The sequence below is a fragment of the Podarcis raffonei genome, chromosome 2 (assembly GCF_027172205.1).
Source record: "Podarcis raffonei isolate rPodRaf1 chromosome 2, rPodRaf1.pri, whole genome shotgun sequence".
In the NCBI taxonomy this organism is placed as follows: domain Eukaryota; kingdom Metazoa; phylum Chordata; class Lepidosauria; order Squamata; family Lacertidae; genus Podarcis; species Podarcis raffonei.
Genome location: NC_070603.1, coordinates 56,292,457 through 56,304,524, shown reverse-complemented (window position 1 = coordinate 56,304,524; position 12,068 = coordinate 56,292,457). Strand labels below are relative to the sequence as shown.

General features: G+C 43.4%; 2 protein-coding genes across 8 annotated transcripts in view; one reads left to right on the top strand and one right to left on the bottom strand.

Annotated features, from left to right (window-relative positions):
- The window catches only part of RNF14 (ring finger protein 14), a 22,663-nt gene extending 17,726 nt beyond the window's left edge, over positions 1-4,937 (top strand). For all 5 annotated transcript variants that reach the window (XM_053376727.1, XM_053376728.1, XM_053376723.1 and 2 more), the window contains 4 exons: positions 483-711; positions 1,601-1,773; positions 2,698-2,828; positions 3,184-4,937. In XM_053376727.1, the coding sequence (XP_053232702.1) occupies positions 483-711; positions 1,601-1,773; positions 2,698-2,828; positions 3,184-3,235 (585 nt within the window). In that variant the 3' untranslated portion in view covers positions 3,236-4,937. The remainder of the gene's footprint in view (positions 1-482; positions 712-1,600; positions 1,774-2,697; positions 2,829-3,183) is intronic.
- On the bottom strand, positions 4,933-12,068 carry GNPDA1 (glucosamine-6-phosphate deaminase 1). 3 transcript variants are annotated; one of them, XM_053376731.1, is made up of 7 exons: positions 11,958-12,068; positions 9,696-9,825; positions 8,781-8,882; positions 7,262-7,444; positions 6,541-6,725; positions 5,943-6,117; positions 4,933-5,446 (listed from the first exon to the last, which is right to left on the bottom strand). In XM_053376731.1, exons 2-7 carry the CDS (start codon positions 9,817-9,819, stop codon positions 5,349-5,351), a joined length of 867 nt encoding a protein of 288 aa, XP_053232706.1. In that variant the 5' UTR covers positions 9,820-9,825; positions 11,958-12,068; the 3' UTR covers positions 4,933-5,348. The 3 variants fall into 3 exon arrangements, with proteins under 3 accessions (XP_053232706.1, XP_053232705.1, XP_053232704.1); XM_053376730.1 differs by lacking the exon at positions 11,958-12,068 and adding an exon at positions 11,772-11,795; XM_053376729.1 differs by lacking the exon at positions 11,958-12,068 and adding an exon at positions 11,172-11,343.

Here is a 12,068-nt window from a genome sequence, read left to right as displayed (position 1 = left end):
GCAGTGAGTTATTAGGCCACGGTAATTTGGAATGGGTGTGCTACCTAGAGCTTTTTGCGAATATTTGATGCTGTCTGGAATTTGACTTGGTCTGGTACTGGAATAACTGGAACACATGTAGATATGCTGTCTTGGGCACTGACTGCTCTCTCCTATGATCTGCTAGCTGAAGTTCCTATGAAAAGGCAACAGGTCTAACTAGAAAGTAGTTGATGACTACCTCAGCAGTGTGCCTTTTGCTTCTCTTAGCAAAGCCATGACTGAATCTTGCTAGGCAAATAAAGCCATTGCAGGCTCCTTCTTTTTCCAATAGTTGAAACTCACCAACACTATGAGTTGTATCCAGTCGCAGTCAAACTCAGCATAGACCCATTGAAATGAATGGACATGACTAACTTGGGTTCATTCATTTCAGTGGATCTACTCTTGACTAGAATGTAGTTGGATCCAACCCTAAATTTTATTGATCACCATCATTTTAGGTAAAAGAGTTGGTGGAAGAGGAACTCTTTGCACGTTACGACCGCCTGCTGCTCCAGTCGAGCTTGGATATGATGGCCGATGTGGTATATTGCCCACGACCATGTTGCCAAACACCTGTAATGCAGGAACCATCTGGCACGATGGGCATCTGTTCCAGGTGCAATTATGCCTTCTGTACATTGTGTAAGATGACTTACCATGGCGTCTCCCGGTGTAAAGTCACTGCAGGTGAGTTGAACTCAACAAAAGTAGTCTTTTAACTGTGAAATGTTTGGATGTGAAATGTATGTACTGTTCGCCTTTTGAGGTAGACACCTTTTTGATGATATTATTTCCATAGGATCATTTAAGTGGAGTTCTCTGAAGGATGTAGTTTATTCTGTTGTCTTCTGCATAACATGTTCATCCCACTGTTTCTGCTGTCTCTCCATTCCATGGGCCTCTTCACCCCATTAGAAGAAGAAGTACTGCCTCTAGTTTTGAGATTCTGTTGTGTACAGTCAGATGTGCACCAGAGTGGGGTGGGGAAACACTTTCCGGCCTGAAGGCTCCATTTCCAACCCTCCAAAGGCCACATGACAGTGGTTGACAGGGCTAGAGGCAGAAGAAGGTGGAGTGAGAAATGTACATTTTACCTTCGTACAGTAGAGCAACTTTCTACACACACCACACACTCCTCTTTATCTTCTACCCAGGTAAGCCAGAAGCGTTTTCAGACACACTTGATCCAGGTAAAAAGGGTCGGGGTGCAAAACAGGGCCATTGAGGGGCATTGCCTGGAGAAAGAGGGTGAAGCTTGGGGAGAGCCCTGATAGCCAGACAGAGAGGGCTGAAGGGCTGTAATCAACTCCCCAATTAGCTCAGTGCTCTTAATAAGCCCTGAACTAATTATGTACATCAATAGTTTTGGAAATCAGTTTCGGTGGTGGAATTGATTCAGAACCCGTTGATTGCCCATGATTCAGCTGCTTCACAACCCTTGTTGATTGTTCCATATGGGATAAGCTGACCGGTAATGGCATTTGTTTTGTTTGAGAAGTGGAGTTGGGCACGTTTGTGAAGTACGGTTTTGCCAGACTTGACCAGCGCCTTCTGTTCATTCTATTGTTTCCCTCAGAGAAGTTAGCAGACCTGCGCAAGGAGTACCTTGAAGCAGACGAGGCCACGCAGAAGTTTTTAGAGCAGCGCTATGGAAAAAGGGTGATCCAAAAGACACTGGAGGAAATGGACAGCAAAGAGTGGCTGGAAAAGAATTCCAAATCTTGTCCTTGCTGTGGGACTCCTATAGAGGTGAGAACAGGGCAGAGGGGGAAATGCTTCAGAGAATCAAGGGCATTTGTTTTAAGGATACTAACACAGATTCTTATAGGCAAGTAACTTAGAACCTTGAGTGTTTCCTTCTTTAGCACCCATGCACAGTCTGTCTTGTGGGTAAAAGACTAAACCAAAGCCAGATTTCCCTTGAAGCTTTGGTATTGGAGTTCAAAAGCTGGAACACACACACACTTAGAAAATTGGCTTTTGTAGTTTTTAAGGGACATGATGTACCCAGGAAGGCAGAAGGAGAGGAAGGATGTCCCCTTCTATTGGCATTAGGACAAGGGCGCTTGGAAGTGTAACTCTGAAGGGAAACTATAATTCCCATTATGCGGGAAGCCATGCACTTCAAATGTGTGTTGGGTGTATTTTAAACATGTGGTGTAGATCTGCCCTAAGGCCTGAATTCAGACTTAGTCATGTTTAGAGTAGGCCCATTGGAATCAGTGGGGGTTAGGCTAGTTATGACTAATTTGAATCCCACTGATTTCCATGGGTCTACTCTAAGCATGCCCAAGTCTGGATTCAACCTAGACAAATTTAAACAGCATAAGTATAGAACAGACCCTGCTTTGTCAGATGCATGGTGTGTTCTTCTAAGTTGTGTGTGTGTGTGTGTGTACATCTGGGGCGAGAAGAATTGCAAGCTGTTTGTACATGTGTTTTTCTCTCTGTGCAATATACTAACACAGCCACCCCCTGTGGAAAGATCTTAAACTGAAATCCTGTGTGATTGTGTGTGAGAGAGAGCAGAGTTAACTCCTTTTCCCTAGAAAGAAATCAGCAAGTTTCATATTTTTGAATGTGCTGTGATTACAGCACTGATGACTGTGGCATAAGACATAATTGATACTTGAAGTTGTTTGCCTTTGTGTCTTTATTTCTCTCCACTGTCAGAAGTTGGATGGCTGCAACAAGATGACATGCACTGCTTGTACACAGTACTTCTGTTGGCTTTGTATGGGTTCTCTGCCAAGAGGAAATCCATATATGCACTTTAATGATCCAGCATCTCCCTGTTTTAACCGGTATGTATACTTCTGCAATGCTGAAACTGTAAACTTACATCAACTGCATTTGGGGCCAGTTTATTTGGATCAGCAGGAGCTGAAACCTAGAAGGATTTCAGTGCAGATTGTCATCTAGTCAGCCTTCTCCCTGACATGCTCTCTTTTGGCGACCAGGCTTTATATACGAGTTTTGTTTGTGCTGAGAACATGCTGCCTGAAGTGTTGGAATCCAAAGATGTGCTTTTTCAGCACATCTGTATGAATGGGTCCTTCAGGAGCTGAAGGAAGTTGAACCTCAGAGTGCATGTCTTGTTACGTATAGGTCCGTTTGGATGGTTTCCTGATTCAAGAGTTGCTTTCTTGTGTGTTTCAGACTATTTCGAGGTGGGGAAGATGATGGCAACTTCTGGGAGGAGGAGGGCTAGTCTGTACCCAGATTCCAAAGTGAAAGAAATCAAAGAAAAATGAAGTTGTGCCACCCATTGTTCAAGATTGTACTTAAACATTGGAACTTGAGAAGAGTATGCATAAGCACTGAAAGAGTATGCTTATAGAACTTTTTTTTTTTTTGTCATCAGTAAGTCTTCAAACTGGGGCTGGGGAACCATTTCCAGCAAGGGGGCTGGAACTTACCCCACAGGCCACTTTGGTAGGTGGGCGGGGCTGCCCGCCTGTCACTCAACTGGCATCAAGTGTGGTGCAGGTGGGTGTGGCTGGGGGGGAAATGGCCTGTAGGCCAGAGGTACTGTATTCCCACTTTAAATTCACAGGCTGATTTGAAATCCTACGTAATTTTCAGATCCTTGCACCTTGAAAAATTAGAGCAAACTCGCTAGAATGCCAGTTCTTGCAAATGTCTCTGCTGCCACTGAAACAAGTAGAAAGTGATTATTGTTATTTACCCATACTAAGGAGAAAGTGGCGTTATAAATGTGCATTGCTATAAAATCAGGGATTCCTTAATGGTTCTTATGCTAGAACAGCAACTCATTCATGCTAGAATCTATTCCAGCAGGAGTGGAGATCCTCTCTGGCTTATGAACCTGAGAGCATGATTTCTTTGATTTTTACCTTTCATTCATCACCTCCTGAAGCACTTTCCAACACTGAGGTTATTTGAACTTTTGGGACTCTTCCCATATTCATTTCTGAAGCTGGCCTTCCACACAGCGTATAAATATTTGCCATCCTACTAGCTCACCCTACTGAAGGTCAACAGGTGCTATAAAATAGCTTCATATAAATATTAAAATTACATACAAATTCACCTTCACCATCACACCTGCCTCTAGATAATATAGTTTATGGCTAAATGATGCACTGGCACAATAAGTCCTCAAACTATTACCAGCATGCTAGTTTTAGGATTGCGTGAGAGAGGCGGCAGCCTCTGCCGGACAAGCAGGTTGGCCTCAAAAACTTGCAAAATGGGGAACAAGTGTCCTTGTCTCTGGAGAAGGCTTTGCAGTTAGTCAAGGAGGTGTTTATTTCTGCTGCAGAGAGAGATGTATACCCTGGAGATGCACTAAAAATCTGCATTATCCCAAAAGATGGAATTAAAGAAGAAACGGTTCCATTGTGAAGAGACTAAACCAGTGCACTATACATTTAAAGAATTTTGGTGTGCAACCTTAATTTTCACGCAGGCTATATGCTGCTAGTATGGTATTTGATGTAATAAAAAAGGAACCAAAACAGAAAACAAACAAAAACTATTTACTATCCTGCATCCCCAGAAGCTGTAGTTTGTCTTCCCCATGCAGGTGCCCTCCAGCTGTTTTGGATTATTACTCAGTTCTGGCTGGCACTGATGGGTTTTAGTTCAAAACATTGGAGGCCAGGTTGGGGAAGACTACTCCAGGCAGTAATAGTAAGGAGAGTTCAAGAGCAGGCTGGTCACTGGCATGGACAATGTTTTGGCACCATGGAAGACTTAGAAGTGGGGGAATTATATAGTCATTGTATATGATGCACTACAGAATTGTGGAAACTTTAAAAAACTGTGTTCTCTGGATGGCTTGCAATTCTTGCTTTCTCTGATTATGTTCCCTTAGTTCCCAAGTCAGCACCCAACAATGTTTCAATCCATCTTTCCAAATCCCACAGAATAAATACAACTTGATTGTTTTGGAAAAATGTACAGATTTTAATGTAAAAAAAAAAATTAGTAGCAAAAGCTCCACATTTTCACGTTCCATTCTTGGTTACAGATCTTTTTGTTATGCAAATAGATAACATGTTCAGATAACATGTACTTCTCGGTAACCCTTAAGTTATACAGTGCTCTGTTAAGGAGAATAGACAGCCTCTGTTTTCTCATTTGGTCTTTAAAAAGGGGGCAAACTGACAGTTAGCTTTGCAGCTGAACAATGCTTGGTGTAGCTGCATCCGTTGCTACTACCTCACCATTGAGAAAATGATATTTTCCAATAATGTGTTTTGCTGTCGACCGTTCCCAAGATACAAAGGCAGGGTGCTTTCAACCAGCTCCATGTGAGTTACAGGACTGCATAACCAGTTGCTCCAAATCGTAAGAGGCTAGTCACTATATGGCTTCTTGGACTGCCTTTTTTCTCCTCCCATTTCTTTCATACTGTATAGTGGATCCACAAGTTTGTTGTGAACAAGCATCAAACCTGAATTAATTGATACAAAACAGCAGACACTTAGTTCTAATGCAGATATAACTGGCAGTAGCTTCAAAGGAAATATTTCACATTCTGCCTAAACTTACAGTCACTACTAAAATAGCTTGGGGTGGTTGCCAGTTGAAATGTTTTCAGTTCATAGTAGTATACTGTACATCACTTGGAGCTTTAAAAAATATAAGCTGCACTCCTCAACATTTCTAAAAAAGAGTAGCAGCAAGTAAAGGAAAAATAATTAGTGACTCCCCAGTGAGGTAATAGCTTTCCAAATTGGAGAATGGACCAAAACAGTCTGCATTGCATGTTATGGTCTCAGAAGATTCTCCTTGTATTTAAGGCTCCCAAAAGATAAAACAGGTGAGCAGTGAGCCGTACTTAGCAACCCAGGGCGAGTTCTTGTAAAGTCCTTTTGAGTTACCATATTTCACTTCTGTGTTTTACACACAAGGTGGCCATCTCTCATCCTCATTACCAAGCTTCTTACCTTGAAAGTACTTCACAGTTTTTACTTTAAGTTCCAGCGTGGCATCTTCATCGCATACAAAGACAGTGCGGGGATGTTGCTGAAAGGCAGACACTGTCCACATGTGATTTACTCCTTCCTCAATAGCCTTGTACAAAGCAAATGCCTTATGGGCTCCTGTGATTAGAATCATAACCTGAATTGTAAGACACAACAGGGAACACGGTTAGGCTTAGGGCTTTTGTCACCTTCCGAGATAAGAAAAATGTTCCTTGCTACTCTCTAATATGTACAGATTTTAGGATGGAGAAGGAGATGAGAGAGGGACGTGATTTAGAAAACCAACATTTTACGAATAAAGTAAGGGACAAAAGTTAGAGGATACTACCAATATTTGAGAGTGTCTGCCAAAAAGGGGCAGAGAGAGCAAAGTAGCAACTAGAGCTATCAACATTGGAATATTCGTCATAGTCAGTGTGACGTTGATTTCCACTCTAAGATTCCAACTACCATCAGCCCCCGTCAGTATTGCTAATATGGATGATAGAAGCTGGTAGTCCAGCAACTTCCGGAGGCCACAGGTTCCCTATCCCTGAAATTAAGGTACTGTTGTGCTAACCTCTCTGGCATCCATGACTGTACCCACTCCAACTGTAAGTGCCATTGTGGGCACTTTGGAGAGGTCTCCATCAAAGAATCTGGCATTAGCCAATATCGTGTCCATAGCTAAGGTCTTGACTCTGGTTCTGGACACCAGGCTTGAGCCTGGCTCATTGAAGGCAATATGACCATCTGGGCCAATACCTGTAATGGAGACAGTTCATGTTTAGAATCTAGCGAAAAGAAAGGAAACATCAACAATACAAGAAAGTGATTCAGGATTAGGTGCTTATTGGGCTCAAGAAAACTTAACATGGAAGTTGCAAGTCTGCTTTAGCTCATAAACCATCCTGTGAAAATTTACTTGCCCCTGATAAACATTTAGGAAAAGCATCTTCTCCAATATCCCAGGACCTGACAAAGTCACTAAAAAAAGGAATGGCTTTATCTACAGGGTAAGCAGAAATAATGAAACTAGACTGCTACAGCAGTCTTCAGTTAACTGACACTATCTGCCTCTTCCGTACATGTGTGTACACCACTTGGTATCTTATCCCTTGATGGTTCATCACTCTGGTTTGCAGCATAAAATGAACTGCTTTCGCTACAAAGCACATGCTCTGAGGTAGACACAAAAAGCCGTTGTGGCAATTTGCTGATCTACGAAGGTCATTTCACCACCTGCAAGTCACTGAGGGATGGCCACGCATGTTCAGACCTTGCCCCCTCTCAATGTTCACCTCCAACAAAGAGTTCGATTCCTCCAGCCTCTTTGATTTTTCTTTCAAAAGCCTCACACTCTGCTTCTAGGTTAGCTGCATTTCCATCCAGAATGTGTGTGTTTTCAGAGGAGATGTCAATGTGCTTGAAGAAGTTGTTCCACATGAAGGAGTGGTAGCTTTCTGGGTGATCCCTTGGAAGACCTGACAAGAACACAAGGTTAGCTCAGGGCTATATATTCCTGCATTTCTGTGAAATGAATGCAGTGGCAACAGCCCAATGTTCTCCTGTAGTATCCAGCAGGGGGGAAAGTTGCATATTTTATTGTTGGTTTTGCAGATGAGTTTCTCTCCAGGTGAGTTTCACACTCCACAGATATTATGTCACTACTTGACGACCCACGCTCCTCCTCGCCTGTTACACAGCAGTCTAAAGTTCACTCTCTATGGACCCATGATAAGAAAGTGTGGCCAAACAGAACAAATCTTTGGAGCTTGTTTTCTAATTCACAGCAAGCAGGGATCGTGGGGAAGTGTTCGTCTACATTACACACACTAAATTCTTGCTTCCTCCCCCAAAGACTAAGTTTAAAAACATGGAGAAGCAATTTAATGAATATTCCTTTTATATATATTTTGGGTGCTTTGTCAGCTTGACTGAAAGCAACAGCAATGTGAAACAAACAGACCGCTGCCCACAAAAAAACAGACTGCTGAACTAACAATGTTTGGAGATAAGCAGGAATGGATTTTTGAATGAAAGGACCATGAGCCCTGGTACTAAAAACAAAGCCCTTTGCTCAGTAGCTACTCAGAGGCACCTGGATCTTTAATTGGACATGTATGTATGGAACTTTACAGTGGTACCTCTGGTTACGAACAATTTGTTCCGGAGGTCCGTTCTTAAGCTGAAACTGTTCTTATCCTGAGGCATGCTTTCGCTAATAGGGCCTCCCACTGCACGTGTGCCTCTGGCGCGGGATTTCCATTCGCTTCTTGGGGGCAAAGTTTGCAACCAGGAACAGCTACTTCTGGGTTAGCGGAGCTCATAACCTGAAGCGTTCGTAACCAGAGGTACCACTGTATGTCTTTTACACCTACAGTAGCTCAGATTGGTGGATCTTGAGGTTTTAGTAAAACAACAACAACAAAACAGATTCTGCAAGCCCAAAGTCTGCCCTCCCCTGTTTTGCTGTGCTTCATTCTTTGCTACTAGAGTATGCTATTTGATAATCCACTCTTCATTTCTGAAAGACAGTTCTTAGGTTTTCAGCATTCATACATTATCTCAGTAATCCTCACAACCGTTATTATTGTCCTTGTATTGCAGATAGGGGAAAAAGGCCTGAGAGAGAGTGACTTGCTGCTAAGTGGCGAGATGCGAACCAGCCATTTCCTGGTTCATAAGCTCGGTTCCTGAATCACTGCAATACTGTAGAGAAATAAACCTTTAGTGAGTTGATCACAGTAAATAAATGCTGTGGGCAAAGAATAGCAATTATTTCTCTCCCCTGCAGTTCTCAACAAAAAGGTGACTCACCCACATACTCATCCATATTGAAAGTTTTCACATACTTGAAAGAAAGATCTCCATTCTTGCAATATTCTATCAGTTTTTTGTAGCATCCTAACGGAGTACTTCCTGGAGATTTAAAAAAAAAAAAAAGCCTTGCACAGTCAGGGAGATCTAAATCTGGACCACAGAAATGATAAGCAGCATGCATTTGACTAGAAATCACTGTGTGTGCTACTACAGAGGAACAGCTCAGATGCCTGTGGGGCTGCTCAGTTCTAGCTCCACCTGTTTAGATTCATTCTAATCAGTACTTCCATCAAGGTCTCCAAGACCATATTGGCACCCCAGCTCCAAAACACATTTTCTTGAAAGTGTTTTCTGTCAATAGTACTGGAAGAGTCTCTTAAGTGCTGGCATGCTGAGAAAATGATCCCAGTCTCTGCATATATAGTGGGGTAGTACATGAATCAGGAATTTGGGGATGGTGTATGACGCAACACAACTAAGCCAATTAAGTGACAGAATCCTCATCACATGATCTAACAGAGTCCATAGTCTACATTCCAAGGAAGATGCTATCCCCCACCATCATTGCACCCCATCTTCCAGTTCTACATAGTCCATAGGATTTTGAGGCTGATTTGGGGTTATGTAAAACTGGGAATAATATGTGTAGCATGTGAGGGTAGTAGAGCAGTCACACAACAGAAAAGTGTTTTAAAAAGAAGTTTACATGGATCTTGTTTTAAAGGTAGTTTCCCAAAATAGAGATGCCCTCAGAATAGTTAGTCACTTCTCATAAAGAACGGCAAATACCCTATATAAAGAAGAATGTCTATTATATAGGCTGAGTCCTCCAGCTGACTAAGAGCAAAGTAAATTAGGGGTGGAAAACTGAGGTAAGAGCCCTTCCATCACAAAGCCAGGCTTGTCACTTACCAGTGGGAAGTCCAAGGGTGAAATATTTGCTTGGACCAGGACTAAACTGGATGATCCGATTCCTAATGTACTTTGCTGCCCATTCACTGGCTTGAGCATAGTTTTCTAGAATGATGAGTTTCATGCTAACCTGCAAATGTGAAAGAAAGGTTTGATTAACCGATTGCTAATAGCTGGCAAGCTATCAGCAACATCACCACCTACTATTCCTTCCTAAAGCCAACAGCACTTCTTCTGCTTGGATGCATTTGGCCTGCAAGCTTAAAACTGCTCCCAGGTAAAAAGAGTAATAAGGGTATTTTTAGGAAAGAAAGTGCAGCTTATACAGAGTCTCTCAAAGGAGGGCAAACGAGATCAGCTTGGAGCAGTGATCCTGAAGGATCAGACACAAAAGTGGTTTCTCTCCTACAGGTCAACAACAGTACACTGTGAGGGGCTGCAGCTCACTGGCTGAGGACATATATGCAAAAGATCCCTGGTTCAACCCTGGCATCTCCAGTAATGGCACTCAAGTAACAGGGGTGGAAAAACCTCTGCTCCAGATCCTGCAGAGCTGCCATTGCCAGTACACATGATAGCATAGCATATACTGCAAGAGCAGCAGTGGATGAATCTACTCAGCTGATGCTCTTCTTTCGTCAAAGCCTTGGGTTATTCCATTTCATGCCTCACTCCACTCACTTCCTCCCCTTTTCCTCTGAAGTCTAGACTCTAGTCCTGTGATGCCTCAGACACCTGCACTTCTTCCTTGTTGCCAAGTGTTTAAACAACATCTACACTCATCTTTTAGCTCCGATTTCTGCCTCTTCTCCTTCTGTGTTTCTCCCCTGCTACTGTAACATACACGTTTGGCACAAGTTGGGGGGGTTGTAAGCCAGCGCACAGGGTTTGCTCTTTTCAGATTCATTTGTATACTATGTTGAGTAGATTAAATCAACAGAAGAGAAGTGGAGGCAGAAGAGGGCATGAAAGAAACAATGTACATGCAAAGTTCACTGGTAAAAAAAAAAATCCCATAAGGCATAGACTGTGATGGTCCAAGAAAAGTTTTGCAGAAGTAGGTTTTGAAATAACAACAACAACAACAGCAGCAGCAGCAGCAGCAGCAACAACAACATCTGACTGGGTTGCCCCACTCACTCTGGGCAGCGTCCAGCATATATAAAAACATAATAAATAGCACCAGAGGGATGATCTGAAAGGGAAAAGTGGTTTGCTAGATGATGAAAGGATCTCCAAATAACCCAATGAGAAGGGCAAGTGAAACAAAGGTGTTCCAAACTTTTATCAAGAGCATTGATATATCAGCCTAAAAAGAGCCTGCTGAATCGGGCCATCCTGTTTTCACAGTGGCTAACTGGATGCCAGTGGGAAGCCTGAAAGCCAAACCCAAGCACAAAAGCACCCTCCCTACTTGTGATTCTCAGCAACTGGTATTCAGAGGCATAGACCTCCAACCGTGGAGATAGAACATACCCAGCGTGAACAGTAGGCACCATGAGTAAGGACCTGGACCTGGATATTTTCCCAGTACAATTCCCACCTGATGTTGTGAGTGTGTTTATATAACACACACATTCATATACCCTCCAGTGCACTGAGCAGAAGACAGTAAGCAACAGGTTGCACGGGCACTTTTAGATCAACTAAGCAACAAAAGCAGCTAACAACACCTAGGGAAGAGTGCATATCTGTCCCCCACATTATAGCGATTGATTAGAAACACGGCCAAGTCTTAGTTGCTGATTCATAGGCATCAACCCAGGTTACGTGTAAGCGTGTAAAACTTAGAAAGCCCTCTTTCCCCTTTCTCTCTTCAAACCCCCCCACCACCACGAGGCGGGTGAGCTGTTTAAAAGGAATGTTGCTAGGAGACATAGCGGAAGCCACTGCAAGAGGGAAGTAACATTTAACTCCTACCTGCATGCCAAGGGCTCAGAGATCAGAGACCAAACCGCGGGAAAGGGAACTTTATTTTAGAGCACTAGATGGAGAAGAGACGACGACGAGGGAGACAGACAGACAGACAGACAGACAGACAGACAGACAAACACACGCAAAAGGACCCCTCTGTACCAGCCACGCAAGGCAGGCGCGTCCGGCAAGAGACCCAGGTTCTGCAACAGGTACCGATCTTCCGGTGCGGAACACGCCTCGACACGTCATTCAGCGCGTCCACACATGCAGGAACAGGCAACACCCCGGATCCGCATCCTGGATCGCTGCCCACACCGAACGCCGGGCACATTTCCTCCCACTTACCGTTCCGCTACAGCCCCGACTTCTCCAGTTTACTCCTGACCCGCCTCTTCGTTGAGCCTAGGCGGTCATGTGAACGGCGGCAGGTCACGTGGAGAGAAGAGCCGAGCCAAG